Source organism: Lontra canadensis, unplaced genomic scaffold, assembly GCF_010015895.1.
Source record: "Lontra canadensis isolate GAN:19392208 unplaced genomic scaffold, GSC_riverotter_1.0 scaffold17, whole genome shotgun sequence".
Taxonomy (NCBI): Eukaryota; Metazoa; Chordata; class Mammalia; order Carnivora; family Mustelidae; genus Lontra; species Lontra canadensis.
In genome coordinates, this window is record NW_022631011.1 from 11,281,043 (window position 1) to 11,308,801 (window position 27,759).

Here is a 27,759-nt window from a genome sequence, read left to right on the forward strand (position 1 = left end):
TAAGACTTACTTCTTTTTAGAGAGAATGTGTGTGTGAGTTAGGGGGAGGTGCAGAGGGAGAGAGAATCTCAAGCAGACTCCCCTGCTGAGCGAGGAGCCCACGACCCTGAGATGATGACCGGAGCCAAAATTAAGAATTAAATGCCTAACCAACTGAGCCACCTAGGGGCCCCTTAAGGAGTTTTCTATGTAGGAAAAAAATAATCTCCTTTACAATGTAATTTAGAAATAATTCAGTGAAAACAGTAGGATGTCTCTACATGTCTTAGGGAATGGCATAGGAATGTTGTAATAAACAGGGGTATCTATGGGTGCTTATATAAAGTTCATGAGCATGTTAAAATAAAAAAGATGAAGAAAGACTGTCCAAATAAGACTGATAAACACGAATATGAGCCAGCGTGGTCTGTAATGGAGACTTGTGCCACAACTTACGTGGAAAAGGAAACCCTCAGCAGCTGACAGGTCTCCTTTGGTGTTCTTCAAGGCCCCTTTTCTGGCATAAATCAGCTGTGAGCATGTTTCAGGCATCTCAAGACAAGCTTTTCAGAGTCTTATGTACATTCTCAGTAAGGTCTGTTTCTAGACAAACTGTCTAGACACCAGCCCCTGGGTTTTGATGCTCTTCCACAAAATTCTAAAGTTTAGTTTTAAGAGTCCATTGAGTTTTGCCCATATTTATGTCAATCAGATTTCCTGTTTAAAATGACTGATTATATGTTATTACAATTATTCTGACAGTATACAATATGATGTTCCCTTTTCTAGGGAATCTTGATAGAACTGTATTACAAGAATACATGCATTAAAATGTGTTCTATGGGGCACCTGTGTGGCTCAGTGAGTTAAAGCCTCTGCCTTGGGCTCAGGTCATGATCCCAGGGTCCTGGAATCAAGTCTCACATTGGGCTCTCTGCTCAGCAGGGAGCCTGCATCCTTCTCTCTCTCTCTGCCTGCCTCTCTGCTTGCTTGTGATCTGTCTCTCTGTCAAATAAATAAATAAAATCTTTAAAATGTGTTCTATGTTGCCACAGTTATCAATATGAAAGCAGATGTTAGAAATGAAGGTCCTCAGGAGAAGGGAAGAGGGGGCTCATAGTGGACTTTGGAATCTTTGTGATGTATTGTATTATCAGAAAATCCAACCACATCTAGTGCTTAGAGTAACTCCAGAAACAAATATGGGGTTACTGTGCTCTACTTAGAATATTGATAATGTAAGATTGGTAAGGGGAGAAGTAAATGTAAATTGTAATTATAGAATTTTCTGATAGTGATTATACTTTGTAGCTCTAACAATATGTGAAAATGTCTTTGGGCTCATTCTCTGTAATTAAAGGAACAAGCCATCTATGAAAGCAGCGAATGCCTCAGATATGTGTATTGTGAATATTGCTTAATTATGGAAAGACAGAGTTTCTTGTTATTATGAATAAAATGACAGAATGTCAAGTGTGCTGAGGAAAGTTGTCTTCACTTGGTGCTGTCATAAACCTTAAGAGATGACATTCTCTGCATTGTGAATAATCTGAATTTCTCCCTGAGAAGGTGGTATGAGTCATATCTAAGTACATGACAAGTCTTTAAAGGGTGTTGTTGTGTCCTAGAAGTTACTCATGGACTTACATAGTCTCCTAATGCTAGTTCACTCAAATGGAGGTTTAATATGACTTGGGCTAACCTTGATTTGAAAAACTAGCATGATGTTAGCAACCCCATTAGATTTATTTCTGTAGATAGTAAATACTCCCAAATGAAATTGATATTTTTATGAATTTCACTTCATCGTGGCCTTTAATATTAGCTATAATCCTATGCTCTCTCTTTACCTCTCTCTCATTCTCTTCAGAGACCAGATCACATGTTGGTCACAGCCCTTAAACCTTCCGGAACTGGGAATGCTTCTGGATGCAAAATCCACGTGTGATGGTTTAAACAAGTAAGGCTTTGTAGCCAGAAATCTGGAGGTGAGTTGCCGCTGGAGGTCAATCAGCAGGTGGACAACAACTGGTCTGGATGTGGTCTCTGCCCTTTTGGCCTTTCCCTTCTGCTTATTTTCTCAGGCAAGAGAGCTGTCCCAGCTCCAAGAATGACATCCTGGGCCAAGCCAGGAAGGAAGAGGAAAAGGAGCTCCAGTCATGGCCATCTCCTTTGCTAGGAAAAGTAGAAGTTTTCCATGAAATCCCAACAAAATTCTGCTTACGTTTCCTTGTTGCAAATGTTTGGTAAAGCATGAGTTTTCAACCTCTAGAGGGAAAATGGCAGGGCAGGTCGGTTTTTGCAATGAGCTGGGTCAGCCAACAGTGTTTGCCACACTCCTTGGCCACCTTCCTTTTCATGGGAAGATGGCTGTTTTTGCCTCCTGCGTTATGGAAAAAAACCCAAAAGTAAGTTACAACCTCCTGCCATCAAATTTGTCAAAGTACCTACACCCACCCCTCATTTCCCCTCCAAATGAAAGGGGTCTCTCTTCTCCCTCACCATTCCTTCTCACCTCTGAAGGAGCTTGGCTGCCATCAGTTATTACCCTTCTATTTCATCATCCTTTCCCCTCTTTGAGGATGCATCTCTCAACATTTAAATACGGTGATGTGACTAGCCCTCCAAATCTATACTTTTCCGGTGTATCTTTACAAAATTTTACAAAATTCTTCCCCCTGATGGGGAAGAAAATGGCCCTTAGCTTTGACTTCTTCATATGCATCTATTTCTTTCAACCAGAATGATCTTTCAAAAACAAACATTTGATCATATCCCTTCCTTGCTCAAAACATAGGCTTCCCATTGCTTTTTAAATTTTTTTAAAGGTTTTATTTATTTATTAAACAGAGATCACAAGTAGGCAGAGAGGCAGGCAGAGAAAGATTGGAGGAAGCAGTCTCCCCGATGAGCAGAGAGCCGAGAGCCCAATGTGGGGCTCGATCCCAGGACCCTGGGATCATGACCTGAGCCGAAGGCAGAGGCTTTAACCCACTGAGCCACCCAGGCGCGCCCCCCCCCATTGCTTTTAATATAAAGTTTTTGAGGCTTTTTGTGATCTGACCACAGCCTAGCACTTCAGCTTTATCCCTTGCCATTGTATCCTTCATTCTCTATGCCAAAGCCATTCTGGATTAGCTAAAGTCCTCCTGCCTCCAGGCCTTTGCGTGGGGTCCTTTGGAACTCTTACGAGCTTCTGCACTTCTGAATACACTTCTCCTGTGTATTCTAGCTTAAATGCCAATTCTTCCAGGAAGCCCTCCACCCTAACACACCAACAACAGATTGGGGACTACTCCCACACCCTTCTATTCATTACATAGCAGTCTGTTCTTAACTGGTATTACATTTATCACACAAAATATCAAGCTGCAAATGTGGTCCCAAGAAGAGGAAGATGAATGACACTTTGGAAGAAAGAAGTCATGAGATAGCAAAAGAAAAAAGTGAAAAATCCCTCCCATCTCCTGGAAAGGGTGAGGCAAAGAGAAAGTCAGACACAGGCATCCCTCTACCTCTGCGTCCAATCCCTACAGAAATGCCAGAGGGGATTGGGAGAGAACTTGAAAGGGGAGAAGGCTGGGCCCACCTGCTATTGAGTGCATTGGCAGAGCAATTGCTGAACAGACCTCCCATTCTCCAATACTGGACTACTGTAAAAATGGCAATGCACCAGCTAACATATGACTTAGAAGATCTATGGCAGTTCTCCATGCTCATTGGGAGCCCTGGAAAAGAGCTGATTGCACCAGCTGGAGAGTTGGGACCATTGCACAAAGGAATTTTGTGGATCTTATAGCTAACAGCTGCAGGACCCAGCTGGGAGTCTCACCCATACTTTAGAGGGTGGCTAGAACCAATGTAGAGATGACAAATGAAGGGAAAGATACTGGCCTCTAGCCTAGCCAAGAGAACAAATCACTGGTTGCTGTAGGTTAGGTGAAAAAGCACCACAGCAGACTACCTGCGAAGGCTAGAGACCAGAAAAGAAGGACAGCAAGCCCATCTGAGACCCAATCCACAGCATGACCTTACCTAGGTGAATGTAAACCCCCTCCCCAGATATCCAGATGGCAGAAAAGGGCAGAGGAAGTAAGAGCCATGTTAGGGAGTTGAACTTAAAATAGACTGAATAATTAAATTCTTTCACCACCGCCCACCCACCCAATGGGATGGGAATTCAAGCAGCAAAAATATCAGTTATAAGAATTTAGTTTCATTTTCCTTTGCATATTTGAGAAGAATTGTGATAACTTTTTACCCCGCCAAATGGGCACTTATATCTGCTTCTGTGTTGGTGCTATTTTATGTTTCTTGAAAACATGAACTGACCCATTCACTGGTGTTTCTGAAGCATTTAGCATAGTACCTGACCCATAACAGACACTTAGATACTTGTGGAATGAGGGGTGCCTGGGTGGCTCAGTCAGCTAAGCGTCTGCCTTCAGCTCAGTTCATGATCCCAGGGTCCTGGGATCGAGCGCCAAGTCAAGCTCCCCACTCAAATGGGAGTCTGCTTTTCCCTTTCCCTTTACCCCTCCTCCCCATCTGTGCTCTCTCTCTCTCACTCTTAAATAAATAAATAAAATAGTTTTTAAAAATACTTGTGGAATGAAAATATTTGCAAATTGTATATCTGATAAGGGATCAATATCCAGAATATATAAAGAATTCCTATAGCTCAGCGAGAACAAAAACAGCAAAAACAAACAATTTACTTTAAAAATGGGCAAAGGACATGAATAGATATTTCTCCAAAGAAGACATACAAATGACCAATAAACACAGGAAAAGATGTTTAATACCACTTATCATTAGGGAAGTACAAATTAAAACCACAATGAGATATACCCATTAGGGTGGCTTTGATTAAAAATAGAAAAAATAAGGGATATTTCGGTGGCTCAGTGGCTTAAGTGTCTGCCTTCGGTTAGGTCATGATCCCAGGGTCCTGGGATCGAGCTCCATATGGGGCTCCCTTCTCCTCAGAAGGCTACTTCTCCCTCTTTATCTGCCTCTCTCCTTGCTCATGCTCTCTCAAATAAATAATAAATAAAGCCTTTTAAAAAAATACAAAACATAACAAATATTGGCAACAATGTAGAGAAATCAAAACACTTGTGCATTGCTGATGGGAATGTAAATGGCACAGCAGAAACCAGTTTGATGGCTCCTCAAAAAGCTGAACATAGAATTACCAAATGATCCAGCAATTCCACTCCTAGGCATATCATCCAAAAGAACTAAAAGCAGGGACTCAGATAGATACTTGTATATCTCTGTTCATAGCAGTATTATTCACAATAGACAAAAGGTGGAAATAACCAAGTGTTCATTAATAGATCAATGGAGAAGCAAGGTGTAATATATAAGTACAATGAATGTCATTCTGCCTTAAAAACAATGAAATTCTGATAATGCTACAGATGAAACTTGAAAACATGCTAAGTAAAATAAGGCAAACACAAAAAGAAAAATATTTTATGATTCCATTTATATAAGATACCTAGAATGGCAAATTATAGGGACAAAAATAGACTAGTAGGTTACCAGGGCTGGGGAAAAGGAATGAAGAGTTATTTAATGAGTACAGAGTTTCTATTTGAGGTGATAAAATTGTTCTGGAAATCGGTAGTGTGATGACTGTACTATATTATGAATGTATTTAATATGACTGAATTATACATTTAAAAATGGGTAAAATGGTATGGGGCACCTGAGTGGCTCAGTTAGTTAAGCATCGGACTCCTGATTTCGGCTTGGGTCGTGATCTCGGGGTCGTGAGATCAAGCCCTGAGTTGGGCTCTTGCTCTCAACATGGGATCTACTTTAGATGCTCCTTCTCTCTCTCTACCCCTCCCACTGACTCCTGCTCTCTCTAAATAAATAAATCTTTTTAAAAAATTGGTTAAAATGGTAAATTTTATGTAAATGTTGCCACAATTAAAAACAAAAGCACTGAAGGAAACAAAAAGGAAATTATTTTTATATAATCCCTGCCCTAATAAAATTTATATTCTAGCAAAAGTAGAAGCAAAACCCTACGGAATGAATGTTGTTGAAAGGCAGAGGATCTGGAAGACAAAATCCAGACAAGTGTTTGGTGAAAGCACTGACTGAATGTGAGCCCAAAAAACGCTGTCTTTGCCACTAACATTGAGGACAGCCAATGAAGAGATTATACCAGCAGCCCTAGAGGAAGATTGGGGTGGACTATATCTGTAACAAATCCTGGACAGTTAGTAAATAATATTAAAATTAGTTGTACTTTCCATCTTGAATAAAAGTATTTCCTTGTGGGGCCCCTGGGTGCCTCAGTTGGTTAAGCAACTGACTACTGATCTCAGCCCAGGTCTTGATCTCAGGGCGGTGAATTCAAGCCCCGTGTTGGTCTCCACGCTGGACATGGAGCCTACTTTTTTTTTTTCCAAAAAGATATTTCCTTGTATAAAACTATATGCTAAATTAGTTTACTGATTCCTGAAATTTTACCTAAGGTATGTATCTTATTATTTGGGTCTCTTAATCTTACTTGAATTTGAATTTAGCTCAGATTAATTAGCCTGTCTTCGGCTGAAGGATTATTTTTATTCAGAAGCCAGAATGACAGGGTTGGCAGCTTATATAATGTGTGCAACTCTAGTGTCCGAGCTAATGATCAGCTGGGTAAACAGCTGCTATCTTTTCCTACGCAGCTTGGCTGGCTCCAGTATATTGCAGGAATTGTCAGGACATTAGGCAGAATATCACCATTTGGATGAGTCAGTGAGGCTGCATCAGAACTAGATTAATCCTTGGGTGCCTGAGTGGCTCGGTGGGTTAAGCCTCTGCCTTCGGCTCAGGTCATGATTTCAGGGTCCTGGGATCGAGCCCTGCATTGGGCTCTCTGCTCTGCAGGGAGCCTGCTTCCCCCTCTCTCTCTGCCTGTTGCTCTGGCTACTTGTGATCTCTTTCTGTCAAATAAATAAATAAAATCTTAAAAAAAAAAAAAGAACTGGATTTTTCCATTAGACTTTGCTTTTATTCACTGCCTATCAGCAATCTTATCACCTAAGTGGCTTTACAGATTGCCCTCTCAATATTCATTCAACTCCAAATGATTACTCAAAGCCAGTTATGGTAATGTTCTTCCACCTGCAAGTAATTTTGATTTAGGAATGGGCATATCCGGACGCCTGGCTCAGATGGCTCAGTGTCTGCCTTCCACTCAGGTCATGATCACAGGGTCCTAGGATCAGAGCTCCTTCTGCTGGCCCTTCCTGCTGAGCGGCAAGTCTGGTTCTCCCTCTGCCCCTCCCTCCCACTCAAGCTCTCTAACAAAATCTTAGAAAAAAAAAGAAAAGAAAAGGAATGGACATATCACCCAATCTAGGTCAATGAAACATGAAGGGAAAACTGTTTAATGGTTTCTGGGAATAGCTTGCTTTCTCTAAAAAGGAGACGCAGAAGAGATAATACCTTTCTATGTCCAGATGTTGCTGTGACTGGCTACAATGAGGCAATGCTGCGACAGCTGGCAGACGAAGCTGACATACGGAGGAAGGAGCTAAGAAATCTGCAGAGAAGAGAAACTCAAGTCCTGATGTCCCAGTTCCTTGAAATAGTTACATTAGAAAATAAGAAAGGTTTAAAATCAGTGATCTAATTATCCACCTTAAGAATCTGAAGGAAAAAAGTTGAAGAGGATTTAGAAACAAAGTAAGAAGAAAGGACACAATGATAAAAATAAGAACAGAAGTTCTGGTTCCCGGGAAGGTAGAGTAAGCTCATTCCATTCTGTCTCCACAGAGAGATTCCCACAGAATGCTGGGCAGAGTGAGTGAAGCAGCTCCCTGAGGGGCCATCAAAGTAAAGAGTAGCCAGCAAACTGGGGAAGACAACTGGGATGTGAAATTCTATTGAACTGCACTGAATTTACCCTCTTTTTCTCCTTTATCTCCTAGCCTAGACTCTGCTTCCTAGTCTGAAACCCAGAAGTGCACACAGAGAGAAAACAGGAAGAACTCCAAGAGAAATGTAGACATGTTCTGTGTCTGGCCTAAGTGGTAGGAAAAAGGCTCCTAAGGGTCAGAAAGATGGGGGAAGTCCCTATCCTTTTTTTTTTTTTTTAGAGAAAGAGTGAGTTGGGAGAGGGGCAAAAGGAGAAAGAACTAGAGAATCTTAAGCAGATTGCATGCCCAGCGTGGAGTCTGACACAGGGCCCGATCTCACAACCCTGAGATCACCCCCTTAGCCGAAATCAAAAGTCAGACGCTTAACTGAGCCACCCCAGCGCCCCAACCCCGTATCTTTTTTTCTTCATTTGACTTCTCTCCTATCGCAGCCTGCAGGCAATACTATGACCATGGCAGCAGCAACACAGCAATGGCAAGGGGTCCTAGGGAAGTCACCTTAAACTCAGAGGGAGGGGAACCTTTAGCTCTGATCAGAGGAGCTATTATTCCAAGAATATGGTGCCAATCCCTGTGGCTTTTATTTTGTGTCCTATCACTGACTGACCAGAAAGCAGACGTAGTTGAGAAAAGACAACAGCAGAGCAAGGAAACGATAACCTGATCTTTCTAGCTGGAAGACTACTAACAGAGGTCTCGGGGAGCCAGAAAATGTTGAGTTTATTGCAAAGAACAGAGAGATGAGGTGTAATCCCTAAAAGTAATGTCTGAACACCTCTGCTCACCTCTAAAGTGCACATGCAAGGATGTGACCTTGAATTGCCGAGCACAGGCACTGAGCACTGAGCTCCAGAGTAGACTACTTCCCCAGATCCAGACTGGCCACCAGGTGGCAGGCACAAAGGACTGGAAATGTTTGAAAACTGAACTGACTTCAGAACCACAGCCCACACAGAACTTGCGGCCGGACCCTACCTGGGGCAACTGCCTACTAAAACAAACAAATCAACTTTCTGCTTAGGATTTAAAATGATATCCAGAATCTGATAACATACTATCAAAACGTGCAGGATACAATGCAAAATTATTAGGCATAGGAAGAACCAGGAATATCTCAATTTACAAGGAAAAAGAAAATCAAATTATGCCACTGCCTAAATGACACACCTTAGAACGGTCAGAAAAAGATGTTAAATCAGGTATTATAACCAAGTCTAAGAAGGGTGAATGAATGGAAAACAGAAACATCAGGAAAGAAATCAAAGATAAAAGAGAAGACACAAATGGAAATTTTAGAGTTGAAAAATACAACAACCAAAGTAAAATAGTCACTGGACGAGCTCAGTGGAAGAAAGCAAATGACAGATGAAATAGTCACTTATATAGATCAACAAAAACTACCCAATTTAAACAACACTGGGAATAACAGATTGAAAAACAAAATTCTTAATAAACATAGGCACAAAATTCCTCAAAAAATATTACCAAATTGAATTCAGCAATGTATAAAAAGAACAAACACCTGAACCAAGTGGGGTTTACCCCATGGCTATAAGGTTGGCCCGGTAGCAGTTTCAAAAGGAAAAACCACATGGTCATATAAATTGATGCAGAAAAAAATACTTGGCAAAATTAATCATCCATTTATGTTACAAATAAAGGGAAACTTCCCCAGACTGATAAAGTGCATCTGTTAAAAACCAAGAGTTTACCACACACCAATTAGAAGGGCCAAAATGTGAAACGTTAAGAACACCAAATGCTGGTGAAGATACAGAAAAACAGGAACTCATTCATTGCCAGCGGGAATGCAAAATGGCACGGACACTTTGGGAGACCTTTCGGCAGTTTCTTACAAAACCAAGCATACTCTCACCTTTTGATTCGGCAATCACGCTCCTTCATTTACCCAAAGGAGTTGAAAGTGTACAATCACACAAAAACTTGTACACAGATGTTTATAGCAGCTTTATTCATAATTATTCATAATTGCCAAAACTTGCAAGCAACCGAGATGTCCTTCAGTAGGTGAAAGGATGCATAAACTGTGGTACATACAGACAACGGCATATTATTCAGTGCTAAAGAGAAAGGAGCTATTAAGCCATGAAGAGATACGGGGAATCTGTATGAGCATGGTACTAAGTGAAAGAAGTCAATCTGTAAATACTTCATACCGTATGATTCCGCTATATAGTGGACTTCTTGGAAACTATGAAGACAGAAAGATAAGTAGTTGCCTGGGGGTGAGGGAGATGAGACAGGCAAAGCACAGAGGTTTTTATAGAGCAGTTAAAATATTCTGTATGAGGGTGCCTGGGTGGCTCAGTGAGTTAAGCGTCTGCCTTCTGTTCAGGTCATGATCTCGGGGTTCTGGTATTGAGTCCCACAATCGGCTCTCTGCTCATCAGGGAGTTTGCTTCTCCCTCTCATTCTCCCTCTGTGTTCTTCCTCTCTAAAATACATGAAATCTTTAAAAACAAACAAACCTCTGATTGATATCGTAATAATGGATGTGTTATAACATAATAATGGACATAATAGAATATATAATATTAAATGTGAACTCTAAGGTAGACCATGGATTTTGGGTGATTATGATGTGTCCATATAGGTTCATCCTTAGTAAAATTATTTACCATTCTGGTAAGTGATACTGATAATGGGGAAGGCTATGCATGTGTGGGGACTGAAGGCATATGGGAAATCTCACTACCTCCCTCTCAATGTTATAAACCTAAAATTGCTCTAAAAAAATAAAGTCTTATACAAAACAGGGGCACCTGGGTGGCTCAGGGTTAAGCCTCTGCCTTCAGCTCAGGTCATGATCTCAGGGTCCTGGGGATTGAGTCCCGCATCGGGCTCTCTGCTCAGTGGGGAGCCTACTTCCCCCTCTCTCTGAGCCTGCCTCTCTGCCCACTTGTGATCTCTCTGTCAAATAAATAAATAAAATCTTTAAAAAACAAAACAAAACAAAAATCCTAGAGTCGATATCATACTCAGTTATGAAAGACTGAATCCCTTTCCCCCGAGGACTGGCAACAAAGAAATTATGTCCAATCTTTCCATTCCTACTCAACATTGTATTGGAAGTCCTAGCCAGTGCAATAAAGCAAGAAAAAGTAAAGTAATATAGTTCGGAAATTAAGAAATAAACTTTCCCTGTGCTCACTTTGGCAGCACATATACTAAAATTGGAAAGAAATAAACTTTCCCTTTTTGTAGATAGCATGATTATCCACATAGAAAATTCCACTGGATCTATAAAAAGCCTCTAATAGAGTTGTGATGGTTAATTTGTGTGTCAACTTGACTGGGTTAAGGGATGCACAGATAACTGATAAACCATTATTTCTGGGTATGTCTGTAAAGATATCTCCAGAAGAGATTAGCATTTAAATCAGTAGACAGAAGAAAGAAGTTCATCCTCACCAATATGAGTGGGTATCACCCAGTCCGTTGAGAGCCTGAACCAAACTAAAATACAATAGACATTAAAAGGATATTAAGGAACTAGTATGAACAACTTTATGCCAATAAATTTGACAACTTACATGAAATAGAGAAATTTCTTGAGGGACACAAACTACTTCCTCTTACATCTCATTGACCAGAACTGAATCACATGCCCATTCCTAGCTGCCAGAGAGGCAAAGTGAGTATATTACGGCAAAGAGAAACAGAATGGTCATGGAGGGCTTAGTTCAGTCACAGCTTACTCTCTACGGCTAGGCACAGTGTTGCCCACCCACCCACCCCCCGCATCAAAAAATCGGGACTATATTAGAAGTAATGGGGAGTACTTTTTTTTTTTTTAAGACTGATTTATTTATTTGAGAGAAAATGAATGAACATGCACACCTGCAAGCAGGGGGAGGCATAGAGGGGGAGGGAAACAAGCAGACTTCCTGCTGAGCCAGCAGCCAGAGAAGGGCTCCATCCCAGGACCTGATATCATGACCTGAGCTGAAATCAAGGGTTGACGCTTAGCTGACTGAGCCACCCAGGTGCCCGGAGAGTGTTTTATGTAGGGAGTTAACAATGCCTACCACATTTAGCTACTTGCAATCAAGCCTCCTGGTACAGTGCACTTATTGGCTAAAACGGAATATTTAACCAATGTACTTTAAATACCCAGAGGGAAATACTTCTCAACAGGGCAGAAGGACTGAGACCTTCAAAGTAATTGTTGTAGAAAAGCCTAGAAAAGATTGTGATTATTCTTGAATGAAATCTGGTTAAAATTTCACAGGTCTGAGGGCTGTCCTTTCCTTCCACTGTGAAATTTTTTTCTACTTTGCTTCCTCTATCTTTGGGTGCCTCTCTTCCCCTTCAGCACACTCCCTCATGTAGGTGTCCCTCCCCTGAGTGTATTGTGTTCTTCTTTTACTGGAGCACTTCTCTACTGCCTTATAAATACTTGGGTCTTTTTGTTCATCTCCTAAACAAGACAGTAATATTAAAAGAAGGAATCATGACTTCACTGTAGTCACGTCTAGGTCTCTGGAATCCAGGTAGTATTTACCTGGCTTTTGTTTTTTACCATTAGTTAATGAGTGAGATGCTTTCAAAGCAAGGTTGAAAGATTTAGCTGGTAAAGAAACAACGAAGCTTTTTAAAATTAAGACAGATCAGTACTTACGTAGACCGTGAAGCCAAGAATTGCCAAAAGGTGCCAGTTGCCCATGAAGGATCGTCTCCCATCAAAAGGATAACACCAAAACAGAAGGAGTCAGATGACTTCAGCTTGAGATGTGGAATGCTTTGTCGCTAAGGGGCTAATGCCACGATGTATCTGAGCCTTTTAATAGTCAGCAGCTGTAGGCCAGGCAGGTGAGGCCAACACCCCCATCACAAATCAGCAAGCAATGAAGAACTGTCTCAGGACAGCATCCTTGGAAGACAGGGTTGTGAGCGGCGAACGGCCTTATTGCAGCTCCTCGGAAGCCTCTCGTGCTCTCATCTTCTGGGAGGATCACAAGGTTGTTCTGCCAAGACTCAAATCAGCTGCAGTTCAAGCCTCACCTACATGACCTATGTAGGTATGTGCAGCTGGTATGGAGCTATTCCTTACTCAGGTTGCGCAGAGGAACATGATTTTCTATCTTGACTGTATCTTTAAGATGGCAACAGGGGCTACCATTCAAGAAAGAGCCCACATGGGCTACCATTCAAGAAAGAGCCCACATAATGGGGCTCAGAAGGATGGTGTTTCAAAGTGGGTGTTGTGGGTCCCTGCCCTCAAAAGAATAAATTAAAGAAGGAAACCTCATTATGGTTTCCATTTACTCTCTCAGAATTAGGAATAACAAAATGAATCCCAGGCAAAGAGTTTTATAACATTTTGCAACACTTTCAATGACCCCAAGTATTTCTGTTTGGCACTGTTTATCTTTTTTCTTTTCTAACTTTAATTAGATGTAAAAACTCTTAAAGCAAAACGAAATAAAACAAAAATGCCTCGAGCTAGCCTTTAGGGTCACTAAAGAGTGAAAAACTGGGAAGAGCAGCCAAGCAGTTTGGTGGCAGTAGCCAAGTAGGAGAGTGAAGTGGCAGGATTTTGTAGCCTCCTAAATGAGGAAATAGAGAAGAGGCACCAGTTAGCCGGAGTTCTGGGGAGACAAAGTTCTGTCAGGTAGTAAATTAGTGCCATACCATCATCAGCTTGCTTACTATCTCTCATTCATGAATCCCACAGAGGCTGAGGGCACTTTATGAAGCCCTGAATGAAGCAAAAAGCTGAAGCCTGACGATCCTGAAATGTTTCTGGAAGGCTGGAACTGCACTTCTAACAGAGACCTTAAACAGGGCTCTTTTGTATGGTTCCTGATGCCTGACATGTGACCTAGCAAAAGGGGCAGTGTGGCAAGCCACAATTCATTTATTTAACAAATATTTATTGAGTTCTCTATGTACCAGGCAGTTAGCATCCTAGAACTAGGTGGGGATACTGTGGTGTACAAAACAAACAAGGTCCTTGACCTTACGGGACTTACATACAAAAAAAAGAGAAAAAAAGTAAAGATTGGGGAAATGAATAAATGAGATCACTCTACTCTGGTAGGAAGGGTGGGGAGACTTCCAGTGAGGCTAAGAATCCAGGGTCCCAACGAGCCTAAGAGCTGAAGTCAGAGTCGGGAGGCAGGGAACAGACCACAGGGGCCCTTGCAGGCCAGTGTAAGGAGTTTTTATATCACACTGAAGGCAGTAGGGATCCTTTGAAGGCCTTTAAATAGGGGAATGAAGTGGGCTCGCTTACTTTTCAAATGAAAACGTCAGCAGCTGTTTTGTGGTATAAAACGTCAAGTCTGAAGTCAGAAGACGACCATGCACTCTGCGAATTCACTGAGATCACTGCCAAAGCTCTTAAGAGTCTCATCTTGCTTGCCTGACAGATAATTTGGTCAAAATAAAGCTGTGTAACATGTGTGGGAGCCAAAGGTTGGAGTCATGCTCCATTTCAAATTTTGCCCCCCCCCCCTTTCTGGTTATGAGCTCTAGGCAAGTTATTTACTTGTGCCTCAGTTACCTATCTCGGCTGTGAAATGGGGACAACAAAAGTTCTTGCCATCACAGACCTGCTGTGAAAACAATATAGGTAGCTGGTACAATGTAGTAAGCACTCATAAATACTCGCTTTTATTACTTCTTTCAGAGGGTTACTGTGAGCTTCGTATGAGATAATACCGCCTGTGAGTCGGCTTATGAAACCGTAAAGACGATCTTAATGGCAGAATTCTCTCTTTCTTTTCTCTTTCTCTTAAGCGAAACACAGAACTCCTGGCTATCCGAGGAGAGAGGCGCGACGCCAAGCGCAGCCTCAAAGCGGTCATTGTCGTCGGGCCGCCCCTCCCCCGCCCGGAGCGCATCTCCATGGCAACGCGAGGCTTCGTCTCTCCCCGCCTCCTGGGACCCGCAGACCGGAAGCAGTCCGCGCCGGGGGCTTCTGGGAAACGGCTTGTGAGCGGCGTTTCTGCGTCTGCTTTGGACAGCGAAGCTGCTGCGGATCCTGAGTTGGAGGTTTGCGCGAGAATGGGGGGAAGGGGGTGAGGGGGATGCTGGGCTAAGAGGCTGCGGACCTCTTGGCAGGAGTCAGCGAAGAAGCTTGGCGGGGACCTTCCTCGGCTTCCCTGGAAGCGCGCAGGACAGGCCGCGGTCGCCGGGTCCAGTAGTTGGGGAGTGGATAGGTATAGAAGGAAAGCCAGATTGGACTTTCAGCACCATCGGAGAATCCCCCATCTCCTGTGCCCTCCGCGACCCTCGGTTCTCCCCCTCCCCCATCGGCCGGTTTTGTTCTATTTCGAGGCCTGGCGTCTCGCGGAGGGTTCTGGGACTCGTTTTGGGCGGAGGTGGGAGAGGGCGGGCCTTGCGCGGGGGCTGCCGGGGCTTGTAGTTCCGCCGGACGCGGACGGAAGTGCCGTCGCCCCGACGCTGTTGGGGCAGTGTGGCCTTTGGTCGTCTGAAACCCGCCGGCGGGAATAAGGGGAAGAAGGGCTGGTGGACGCCGGGGCGGGGGCGTGATTTGCAGTGGAACTCCGCGGAAGTGAGGCGAGATCACCTGGGACGCGGCTCCCCTCCCAAACACTGTAGCGACCGCGGGCCTTCCCTCCTTGCGCCTCCTTGACGGGCCAGGAGCAGGCTGCCGTAAGAGAACATAAAAGGGAGAGAGATTTCTTTCCTGTAGAATGATTGAGTCTTTGATAAGGTAGGGTCCTGGAATAGGAACCAACGAATCTGTTGGCTAAACTCTATTTAAAAGGCCGCCACACTCCAGAGTAATTAAACCTGTCTGCATTACTTCTCTGTTAAGGTTTATTCTGATAACTAACCTTGTTAGAGTTACAGGAGGTTTTGTGAAATCTTTGGTTTTCAGATTCTGGGCCCTAAATAGATACACGGAGTATGTATACACGGAGCATGGCTCATTCCTAGTATGATGGCATGGGCATGACTGTGCAAATACAAGGAAAGGATCAAAAATCGCAGCACAAGGTTTCCCTGAAGGTAGAAGCTGGGAAAACTGTGAGTCATCCAGTGTGAGATGGTGAATCTGGGCCGGCCGATGCAAGAAGTTATGGTGTTACACTAGTCCCTTCTCTTCATTGAATTTGCGGTGATAGGTCTGGGTCATTATGGATCTAAATGTAGTAACGGTGTCCTGGATGACTGAATAGTATTTGCATTTCATGGCACCTAGTGGTTAGATTTCTTTTCAGTATTAATCTGTTACTGAGCAAGTGGATATTTTTTCACACATATTTTAAGCCCAGGGAGTTCTTGAACATTTAAAAGATCTTTCTTAACTCCTTAAAAATATAACTCCTAAAAGCATTTTGTTAAATAATTTTTAAACAGTAACAGAAAAGCAGTCCCTGCTTTGAATTGACCTGCATGGGTCAGGGACCACAAGTCTTGAGTTGCAAGTAATGTGTTCCAGGGTCAAACGCATTTAAAAAACACTGAGTTGGACAGGTTCCTACTTGGACTCTTTTGATTATTGAAATAAGGTTTGTTGACTTAGCAGGTCACATATTGGCCAATTTTTTTCTAAAGGGTCGGATGATAAATACTAGGTTTTTAAGACTATTGTGTCTGTTGAAACTACTCAACTCTGCCATTGTAGCATGAACCGTGGACAAATAAAATTATTTATGGACTCAGACATTTTAATTTCTTATCACTTTCACATGTCATGAAGTATTCTTAGGGTTTTTTGCAACCATGTAATAATGAAAACTCAGTACACATTGTACAAAAATCAGTAGCAAGTCAGATTTGGCTGTGAGCTGTAGTTTGCCAGCTTCTGTAGGTTATTGATTGGGATTTTTAATCTGGTAAAAAAAAAAAAAAGTATCTTTTACTTCCTTGTCCGTATATGTTCAGATTCTTCGGATATTTGGTTATTTATGTTTGTTTGTTTTAATTTCTTGTCCCTCAGGAGTGCCTGTGAAGAAAACAGGGTATTTCCCTGAGGCCTGTATCCTGCCTTGATTGACTTTTCTTTAAGTATTATAAATCAGGATGTCTGCACAGTCCGTGGAAGAAGATTCAATACTTATAATCCCAACTCCAGATGAAGAGGAAAAAATTCTGAGAGTGAAGTTGGAGGAGGATCCTGATGGTGAAGAGGGATCAAGCATCCCCTGGAACCATCTTCCTGATCCAGAGGTTTTCCGACAGCGATTCAGGCAGTTTGGATACCAGGATTCCCCTGGGCCCCGTGAAGCTGTGAGCCAGCTTCGAGAACTTTGCCGTCTATGGCTCAGGCCAGAGACACACACGAAAGAACAAATTTTGGAGCTGGTAGTGCTGGAGCAGTTTGTTGCCATCCTACCCAAGGAACTGCAGACCTGGGTTCGAGAGCATCATCCAGAGAATGGAGAGGAGGCTGTGACAGTGCTGGAGGATTTAGAGAGTGAGCTCGATGACCCAGGACAGCCGGTGAGTCTGCTCATGTCACTCTCCTGGGTCAGAAGCACTGGCATAGCAGTAGGCAAAGCTCCTTAGTTAATTCTGCTCAAATTAAAAATAATGTTTATCCCCACCCTGACCCCCCCACTGTTCCCCTCTAACCATGCTTTGTCGTACAGGCCCCTGCAGTATGTGTGTCGTTATGGTTTCTCTTGAATTTTTTTAGTTCTGAATCTTGTAAGATTTCCTCTCACCTGAGCCAAACTTCATTTTTTCCAGGTTTCTCTCCGTCGACGAAAACGGGAGGTTCTGGTAGAGGAAATAGTTTCTCAAGAAGAAGCTCAGGGATTACCAAATTCTGAGCTTGACGCTGTGGAGAACCAGCTCAAGTGGGCATCCTGGGAGCTCCATTCCCTAAGGCACTGTGGTGAGGACCAAAACTCCAAGTGGGCTAGAGGGATAAGGGGAGTGTGGGCTTTTTGTCCAGAAATCCTTGCTTGTTCCCACTAGGGGATAGGGAATAATCACCTTAACCTGGTTTTGTAGACATAGACACACTATAGGATCTTGATTCTTACAATGGTTTGCAGACCGCAGTTTTTTTATTCTTAGGCATTAACATCATCAGCCTTTTCTTCCCTTTACCTCTTGAAGACCTGCCCATTTCAGGCTGACATTTGCCTTATGTTGAGCCAGCACCCACTTGTAGATTAGGTCCCTTATTTATTTATTTACTTACTTATTAAGATTTTACTTATTTTTTAGAGAGAGAGAGTGTGTGACAGAGATCACGAGCGGAGAGGAGAGGGAGAAGCAGGCTCCCCACTGAGCCGGGAGCCAGACGCAGGGCTTCATCCCAGGACCCTGGGATCACCATCTCAGCCGAAGGCAGACACTTAACCACTTAACCAACTGAACCACCCAGGCGCCTCTAAGTCCCTTATTTTGCATGCAATATTCTCTGTCATCTGTTTCATATCCTTTCAATCTCCTGCCTAATCCTCTTGGCGTAATAGGCTTACCTGAAACCTCTTCAAATCCATTCTTTTTGTTGCTGACCACTGAAGTCTTTCTAAATTTTTGATTATTTTTGTTTTTTCTTCAACATCCTACTTAGAGCCTTTTTTTTCCTAAGAAGCATCTTTTGTAGAAATGATCCTTGGATAAAACTCTTAACATTTTCCAGGTATTTATGCAAAAATAGGCTCTGTAGCTAAAATATGCTTTAAGTACAGAAAAATAAAAAACTCATGATTATAATAAGTCATTTAAGCTAGTCTTTCCCAGTATATTGGCAGTCGACACCATAGACTTAGTGTACTTTGATACAACCCAGTATATTCCTAAGCCTGCTGGGTTTGTGTTCATATTTATTTGAGACTGCTTTGGGAATCTTTCAATGAGGTAGTTATAAATAATGTTGGTATGTGCCACAGATGGGGTCTCATCACATTTTCTTCCCATCTGAGAGGACAGTGCTAGGGAACCAGAACTGGCGGGGTGAGGCTGACGTCTGCTGAGAGCCTGTAGTTTTACATGTTTCGTGAAACAGTCTTCTCTGGAATGAAGTTGGAGAACCACTATCCTTGGTCATTGGAGGTGATATTTTCTTGGGTAGAAAATTTCTCCCCTGCCTGAATTTTAGAATAGTTTTCCCGTATTTGTAAATGGCCTCATTTCAGGGGCCTGGTCTCTGCCACACTGGGGAGCTTCTTTCTTTCTGTGCCATTTGTCCCCACATAACTTTAACACTTGTTTATCTGTTGTTCATGTCTCCATGCCTCCCTGATCCACTGCGCCCTTCAGTCTCTTGTTAGTCCTCTCCCTTGACTTTATCCCTTTCGTAATCGTTATAGACTTGCTCACTGTTTACCACTTTCCTGATTGTTGCTGCTCACCCTCTTAACTGCACTCTTCAAGGCTTGAAGTTTGAGGAAAGTCTGAAATGAGACTTGCTCATACTGCTTCTTGTAGGAGTTTAAGGGTACCATGTTGGTAGTTAATTCAGTTTTTTGTTTCACTGGACTCATTTAACTGAGGCTTACAAATAATAACTCGTCTAAGTACCATGGCAAATACCAAGTAGGGCAGCCTTCATTTACAGGAAAACTGTCACTTTGCAAGAACCTGTTGAATATATGTGTTATGTCCTGAGTTAACAGAGAATACCCTCAGTTTATCTTCAGTTTCTTAGTAGGACATCTTCTGGTTCTGCTTTTAGTGTAGTGTTGGCTGTAATCTGCCTGGTCTTGCTCATTTCAGAAATAGTCATTGCTTGTTATTTACACCATAATAATCTGATGTAATTTCTCCCTTCCTCAGAACAAAAGAATATTGTAATGACTTCCTGATGGCCAATTTTATATTTCTTACGACATTTCAACCAGACCTAGTTTGCATCACTTTGTCTGACAGTCTTAGAATTTGCCATCATTCTGCCCATTGTTTTCTGACTAGTATTGTATAGCGCACGTGCTTATGTTACCACTTTTATTCAGGGAATAACCTTTTAATTCCTCATTATGTTAGCATGCCATTACCTCCCTTAGCTTCTTAATCGGTCGTTTCCCTTTTTTTTTTTTTTTTTGGAGTAGGCCACCCTACCACCAGTTTTCAGAGGGCTCTTTGTAGATAAATGCAGGCTCTTTACTTTTAGTTCAGTTTTACTAAATTTTTCTTTAGGTCTCTCTCCTTCCAGAATAGAAAACGAGTGATAATAACATTTTTTCTTTATTTCAGACGATGATGGTCGGACTGAAAATGGAGCACTAGCTCCAAAGCAGGAGATTCCTTCAGCCGCAGAATCTCATGAAGTTCCTGGCACTCTCAATATAGGTGTTCCTCAGATTTTTAAGTACGGAGAAGCCTGTTTCCCCAAGGGCAGATTTGAAAGAAAGAGAAATCCCTCTCGAAAGAAACAGCATATATGTGATGAATGTGGAAAACACTTCAGTCAGGGTTCAGCCCTCATTCTTCATCAAAGAATCCACAGTGGGGAGAAACCCTACGGATGTGTTGAATGCGGGAAAGCATTCAGCAGAAGTTCTATCCTTGTGCAGCATCAGAGAGTCCATACTGGAGAAAAACCTTACAAGTGTCTTGAATGTGGAAAAGCCTTTAGCCAGAATTCTGGGCTCATTAATCATCAGAGAATCCATACTGGGGAGAAACCTTACGAATGCGTTCAGTGTGGGAAATCTTATAGTCAAAGCTCAAATCTTTTTAGACATCAGCGAAGACACAATGCAGAAAAACTTCTGAATGTTGTGAAAGTATAAGAAATTACAAAAAAAAATCAGCACTCAGGTCTTTTTCTTCAGAAATGAAGACAAAATTAAAAACATGAAATGATAAATAATAGTTTTATTTCCCTATATAGACTGTTAGAAAATCCACTGGGAAATGTAGAAAATCTTCACCCACCATTATTTTATCTTGAAAGAAACGATGTCATACCTGCCTAGAAACTGAAATTTTCAACTAAATTCAGGTGTTAATGCCTAAATCTTCCATGTGATATTTATATTATTACTTTTCCAAATAATGAACTACCTGATTCTTTGTCCCTTTAAAGTTTCCTTTTTAGACAGACATTATTTCTTTATTGATCATTAAAATGTTCTTTGCAAGGATACATTCCCTTCTACATTAAAAGGCAACATAGGAATTATAAAATCTGAAAGCCGAAACCATTTTTAAAAGATTTATCCTTCTGCTTCCTTTTACCTAATTTGAATATGCATTTCAGAAAATAGAAGATAAAGGATGACCAAAAGCCTCAAAGTAAAATGAGCCTTAAAACTCAGATAAGAAGTGATGGTGATAAAACATCAAAAAGTGAATGGGACACCTAGATTGGGCAAGACAAATACTTTGATCCAAGAATTGAAGTATATCGAGAATTTATCTCAATGTAGTTATCTGCCTGCAGGGAAACTCAAACACCGCTTATCCTGTCTAATTTGATGGCATCCCACTAATGAGAATAATGGTCTCCTGTGTTACCAGTAGAAAGTGGACAGTGAACAGTAAACACTTGTAAAACTATGAGAGTAGACATTCTAACACTAGGGAAGAATTTGTAAACGGCAGTGTTGAAGGGCAAATGTAAACAGGAGGGTAATGGTCTGTCTTGGCTTTTAGAAAACAAAAGAGACTTGAAGATCTAATTTATTATTTTGCCTTTTCTTGGTTAAAGACATAAAAATCCATGACAGGTGGGCAACAAGTATCAGGTTTGCTGTTTTATTCTTTTGGTACAAAAGGGTTGCACACCAGGCTAACAAAACAGCCATGCATTTATTATTAAACGTTTTCTACCGATAAGGCACTGTGCTAGGTACTGTAACCCTACCATAGGTAGGTAGATACTTCTTCCACTGTAAATCATTGGGGATTTGGTCTAAAGCTGTTTCATGTGGGTTAGCTGCTTCCCTCTGTCTGAGCAGTCCTGGGGGAGGTCATCTCTGAGATTCACAGAGCCATAGTTCTCTTACCAGGGTGTGTATTTGGGGGAAAAGAAGACTCCGCTCATAGAGCTAGCCAGCTCTCCAGCAATCTTCAGAGGTGAGTCCAAGATACTTTTAACACAGTTTGGATGTTTGTGGGTCTTTTAAAAAAACTAATCAATCTCTAATAGCATTGAGGTTGTACTTACATGTTAAGTTGAATGGATTGTTCTATTTAAAAATAATAGGTTATTAACAACTAGTTTATTAACTATCAGAATTGATTGAACTATTTTTTTTTTTAATTTTAAGTCTTAACACATTTTAAAAAATGTATAAAAAGTAATACATTGTAGTAGTAGGATTATATACTCCTTGGCTGAGAATCCCAAGTACTGTGGTTTTACTGTTTAGTGGAAAACTCTGGAAGTTAAAATAGAGAATATGAGGAAAGACTTCTTTATAGTGGGCATTAATTGTGTGGAAAATGACCCATGTGAATAAAAAGATTTCATAGTTCCAGAGATTTTGGTTACATCTGGTGCTTGGATCAAATTTGAAAATGGAAGGTGAGATTTGCATGAGCCTGTTAAAAAGCATAGTAATAAATGCAAGGCCAGCTGGTGGAAAAGTGAGGCAGAATGGAGCTTGTTTATAGATTTCCTGATAACAATTAATTATAAGAAATGTGCTTTATAGATTAAGATTTATTGAAGTATAAATATGTAGTAATGATATAATGTATTTTAAGTTATACAAGAAAATGTAGGGACTTTTGTTTGGGTCTTTTTCTCTTTGTGGCTGAGAGGAAACCAGTCAATGTCCAATAAAGCTATAAACTCCTCTGCTCTAAGATAAAACGATCTTGAGTTGATTTATTTATTTATAACTGGCTTCTTTCCAAGTAGCTTTTGAGGTGGCATATTTTTACTACTTCTGCTGAAATGACAGAGTTCTTGTATCAGAGTAGGTAAGAAGGGAGCAATCTCTCAATAGCTAGAATTTTACCCTTTTTTTAGATCTTACATCTTTCCTGTATACAAAGAAGCTTCCCTGTGGTACATTTGTCACAAATGCCAAAGAGTTTGGTATAATGTCAGAGCTTAGACAAAGTGGTGTTAGACTTGGCAAATACGAGTTTATCTTGTCAGCTCTGATACCTGTGCATTGTTTAGAAGGGATTCTGAAGCTAAGGCAAGGCTCTGTGGGGAAACTGGGCTGGACCCAAAAAGACTGGATTAGGGTGTATGGGAAAAGAAATGGTAGTCTGTGTAATCACCATCTTCGGTTAGGCTAAGTCCCTAGACCAGTTGATTAAAAGTAACTCTTCAGTGATTTATTATTTCATCCAGACATTAATTTATATCCCCACAGATAGTCATAGTTAGCAATTCTGGGGGCTGCCCAGCCTCTGATAAAGTGGTGCGCTGTCCGTTGCCAAGCAGTGACATCTGTTTGGTTAGTAAAAGAGCAGTCATTGTTAATGGCACGCAGACCGCTGATAACTGCCCAGTAGCTACTGAGCATTTGCTCATTACTGCTAAAGTTTCTTTTGGTTTTCTTGGAGGTTAAACCCCCAAAATTTGATTTAGCAATGTGTGTATCACATTTAGTAAATTGAAGGGAGGGTTGTATGCATTGAGATAATCTGCACACCAGGCATCAGATCAGTCACTATACCTATCTCACTTAGATTGGTAGGCAAGGAAAGAAAGATTCGGAGATTGTGTGACTTGCATGTGGCCAATTAGAGCTAAAACTCAAATCTAGTACTGTGAACTTAACAGGGATATCTATCTTTTCACAGTGTAGTGAGTGATGGCTGTTCAACCTTGATTGCTAAATGTCAGTACAGAAATGTTAAGTGGAAAAAGGACATTCCTCTTCACACTCTTCCTCAGAAGTAATACTTACTTGGTTTGCTATTCTTCCAGACTTAGGAATATACATATTTAAGCAAAATGTGTTAATAGTTGACACTGAGGTTGCTGCGCATGGGCACTGTTGGAAGCGCTTTACCATGGATTAGCTCTTAGTCCTCACAGCAACCATATGAGGTAGGTACATATCCCCGTTTTCCATGTACTGCACTGAAACTTGCCTCCCCTCCCTCTCACCTCGATGTAGACATTGTTCTTTATGGCTGCACACTGCTCCATTGCATGAATATACTGTAATTTATTTAACCCCTTATTGATGAAAAAGAAGTTCTTTCCAATTTTTTATTATAAAGGGATAGGTACCATCCTTATCCATCTATTTTGCTGCCTGTGTGGATATTATTTCTGTAGAATAAATAGCAAGAAGTAGATTTATCAGGTCAGAGAATGTGCACATTTAACGTGTTGAGAACTAGCACCAAAAAGATGGTACCAATTTGCAACTCCCATCAGTAGAGTGCCTGTTTGCCCCCACTCCCACCAACCCTGAATCCTGAATGTTTTTACCACTCTGGTAGGTGAAATTTGTCTTTTTATTAATAAGGAGGAACATCTTTTTATGTTTATTGGCCATTTCCATTTCCTGTTGAGAGCTGTTTGCCATTTTTCTTTTTTTAATTATTAAAGTATAAATGACTACCATCTCATTATACTAAATACACAAGTATAAGAGCAGAGAGGCCCTTTTCTCCAGCACTTCCAGTCCACAGTTTGACATAAATCCATCTAGCTGCCTTTCCATACATTTCCATATGAATATACATAACAATAAATGCTATTTTTACATAAAATCATAGATATGTATTGTTCACCTTCCTTTTTTTGGCTTTTCCTTTAGTCTCAAAAATCCTGAGGTCTTTAAATTTCTTTAATGGTTGATTAGGATGCAATACTATGAAAATCCCATTATTCAACTGTTCCCTTACTTTTTCTCTTGCTATTTACACTGCCAAAGGAAACATCTTTTTCATATATTTCTGTGCATATGTGTGAAATTTCTTTAGGATGGAGTTGTATGAGGTGGATAGTTGGGTCCAAGGATATGCTTTCTGATAGACCCCTCTTAGCCTTCCCAAAGGTCTTTATAACTTTCTATTTTTACCCTATGTATGGAAAGTGCTCATTTCCCCACATAGCCTTACCTACGCTTGGTAATTGTTATCTGATGGGCAAAAAAGAAAAAAAAAAAATCATCTTGTATTTCCCTGATTAATGGTGAGGTTGAGGTTATTTTCATATGTTTATTGGCCACTTTTATCATGGATTGTTTGTTCATGTCCTTTACCTATAATAGCTTTTCTGTTGGGTTATGTGTGGATCTATGTTGTTGGGTGTTCTGGGGTTTTTTTTGTTGTTGTTCAGCATCTCTTTACCCATTGTTTGGTAACAGAATCCTTATTTATTGTGGGGAACCCATTCCCTGTGGCTTAGATGAGTAGGTGACCCGGTTTGGCCTTCCTGAGTCCTGCAGCTTCTTAGCCACAGTGATTAAGAGAATGGGCATGTAACTCAAGCCAGGCTAAAGAGAGCTCTCAACAGAACTTCTGCTGGAACTATTGGAAAGAAGGCTCTACAGAGATTCCATGAACTAAGGACTGTGTAAGCCTGAATTTACACCATGTGGAGAGAGTCTTGAGGAAAAACTCAGAGGCTAGCAGAAAGAAATGAGAACTCAGTTCTGATGTCATTTTTCTGGAGGCCCTAGATCCAGCTGTGCCTAAAGCCTGCCCTACCTCCGAACTTTAAAGTTTTGTGAGCCAATAAAGTCCCTTTCTTGTTTAAAATAACTGAATTGGGTTTCTGTCCTGATTAATATAGGTTCTTTGTATTTTCTTACTGAATTGTAGAAAAACTTTGTAATTCTAAACTCTAGAATTAACACTTTATGCACTATATAGATTAATAAAATTAGCATGGCCTTCCATGACTTGGCCTCTGTCAGCTTCTGCCATTTGTTACTCCACCCTGTCTGCACCACACTCATAACCACAACAATAACAAAGCATTGGCATTGGAACATCTGCGGATGAGAAGATTTTTGCACAACTGTGTCTGACATTTCTCTTCCGTCCTTCATATAGATACATTAATCTAGGACTCAGGACTGGGGATTATGCTGCAAAGTGATGCACCCACCTCCAACCATTGCTCTCTGAATATTCCCCTCAAACACCCCTGTATGTGACCCTTGAAGACCCTCCCCATGGCCATCATTTTACCCCCCCTCCCCAAATACGATTCTCTGGGGCCCTAATTTTATTATCAGACCTGGGGATTTGAAGTTGCTAACATCCAAAACTTACGAGTTCACGTCTATTGCTTCTGTGTGTGGAAACTGCACACAACAGTAGAAAAAGGAAATGCATATTCATATGTCATGTGAATGAATGATGAGAAAATACTGGGGAAAAAAGGGAAATTTGAGGAAAAATGGGAATAAGTATAAGAAAGCAAGCCATGAGACTGGAAGAAAGACATTCCATACATGGGAACAGCAAGTGCAAAGAGCTTGATGTGGGAGCAATGCCTGATTTGTTCAGCAAACAGCAAGGAGGCAGAGTCACTGACGAATAAACATGAGGTAAAATAATGGGTTAGCCTGCAAATAAATGAGGGAAAGGGGACCAGAGCATACAAGACCTGGTTAGTCATTAGTAGGGCTATGACTTATTTTGAATGAGATAGGAGACCATTTTTGGGCAAAGAAGTAGCATAACTAGGTGCTAAGAATAGAACAAAGTGTCCAGCTCCATATGTAAATTCTTCTTTGCATATTTTCTTTATGAAGGTAATAATAGAGTTTAGAAGTGAAAATCACCCAAAAAGTGACCCATGAGTCTACAATCTTAGCAACATCCCATTAACATTTTAAGTTTCTCTCTACACATATATAAATGTTCTCTCTATACCTATCCCCATCTGTACCTATTACACTGATATTTACAACAGGGGGGGAAAAGAGAAGAGTAAGGTGCCCATATCTTGGTTTGTTAATGCCTTCTTTCCTCTTAACTTTGGATCATCTGCTTCTGCCTGAATCCTCCACTGGCTTTAAGCTGTCCTCTCATACTTACTCAAAGGGATGTTTCCAACATTCTCCAACTTGCATTATCAATTTGCCTCTCCTGGATTTTTTATGATGCAAATTTGTTTTTTTTTTAAATCATGAACACAAAAAATCCATTGGGCCAAGATGAGCAGATCTAACTTTCCTGAACAAATGTAAAATATATACCATAAAGGATCAGAGAGATGGGATCCCTGAGAGATGGGAAACAAGTGAAGCAAACTTGGGTTGTCTCAGTTTACTACCTGGAGAGAGTTTCTAGTCCTCAGCACAGGAAAGGAGAACTCAAGCGGAGCCTGGCACACTCTCTAAGTTGAGAAGATAGAGCAAGGGATCCTGGGAGGCCACAGTGGTGGCTTTTGCCGGGCGATGTACCAGATAGGAAAGAACTAGACAGGGAACACTGGAGAGCTGCAGAGCCCCCTCCCCACCAACTCCAGTTGAGTACTGATGAGCACATTTGTATAGGGAAACTACCTGTGGTGGGGAAAAAAAACATCCATAAGGATGAGAGAGAAAAATCACTGGAGATACCAAGGGTACCTGTTAGAAAATCTCATAATTCATAGGATGTCAGAACACTGGTTCTCAAGTGCAGTTTTGCCTGACACTACTGCCCTCTCTCCCCGACATTTGGCAACATCTGGAGATGTTCTTTGATTGTCACAACCAGACAAGATGAGTTCTATTGGCGTCTTGTGGGTAGAGGCCAGAGATGCTGCTAAATATCCTACAATACATAACAAATTATCCAGCCCTAAATATCAATCTTGCTGACGGTGGGAAACTCTGGATTTGAACAGTAGGAAGGGTCCTGCCTCCTTAGCAGAGAAAAATTGAACCCTAGACTCATATTCCCTAAAAGATACTTCAGAGTAAGACAGAGGATAAAACTGTAAACAAATAATTTAAATACATCCCAGAACAAAACTCAAGAATATATATAAAAAAAAAATCCAGCACCTGCTAAGGCACAATGCATAATGTCTGGCATCCAATCAGAAATTATAAATCAAGCAATG

The 27,759-nt window shown here is 41.3% G+C and overlaps 1 protein-coding gene across 1 annotated transcript; it reads left to right on the forward strand.

Annotated features, from left to right (window-relative positions):
• The first annotated feature begins 14,803 nt into the window (after positions 1-14,803).
• On the forward strand, positions 14,804-22,590 carry ZNF24 (zinc finger protein 24). The gene is made up of 4 exons (XM_032859612.1): positions 14,804-14,891; positions 16,810-17,312; positions 17,562-17,709; positions 20,022-22,590. The coding sequence occupies exons 2-4, from the start codon at positions 16,893-16,895 to the stop codon at positions 20,558-20,560; spliced, it is 1,107 nt and encodes a 368-aa protein (XP_032715503.1). The 5' UTR covers positions 14,804-14,891; positions 16,810-16,892; the 3' UTR covers positions 20,561-22,590.
• Positions 22,591-27,759: the final 5,169 nt, after the last annotated feature.

Excerpts from the sequence above, each read along its gene's own strand:
- ZNF24 (XM_032859612.1), top strand. The coding sequence starts at position 16,893 with ATGTCTGCACAGTCCGTGGAAGAAGATTCAATACTTATAATCCCAACT. Across the intron at positions 17,313-17,561 it reads TCGATGACCCAGGACAGCCG|GTTTCTCTCCGTCGACGAAA; the intron begins GTGAGTCTGCTC and ends CATTTTTTCCAG. Across the intron at positions 17,710-20,021 it reads CCATTCCCTAAGGCACTGTG|ACGATGATGGTCGGACTGAA; the intron begins GTGAGGACCAAA and ends TCTTTATTTCAG.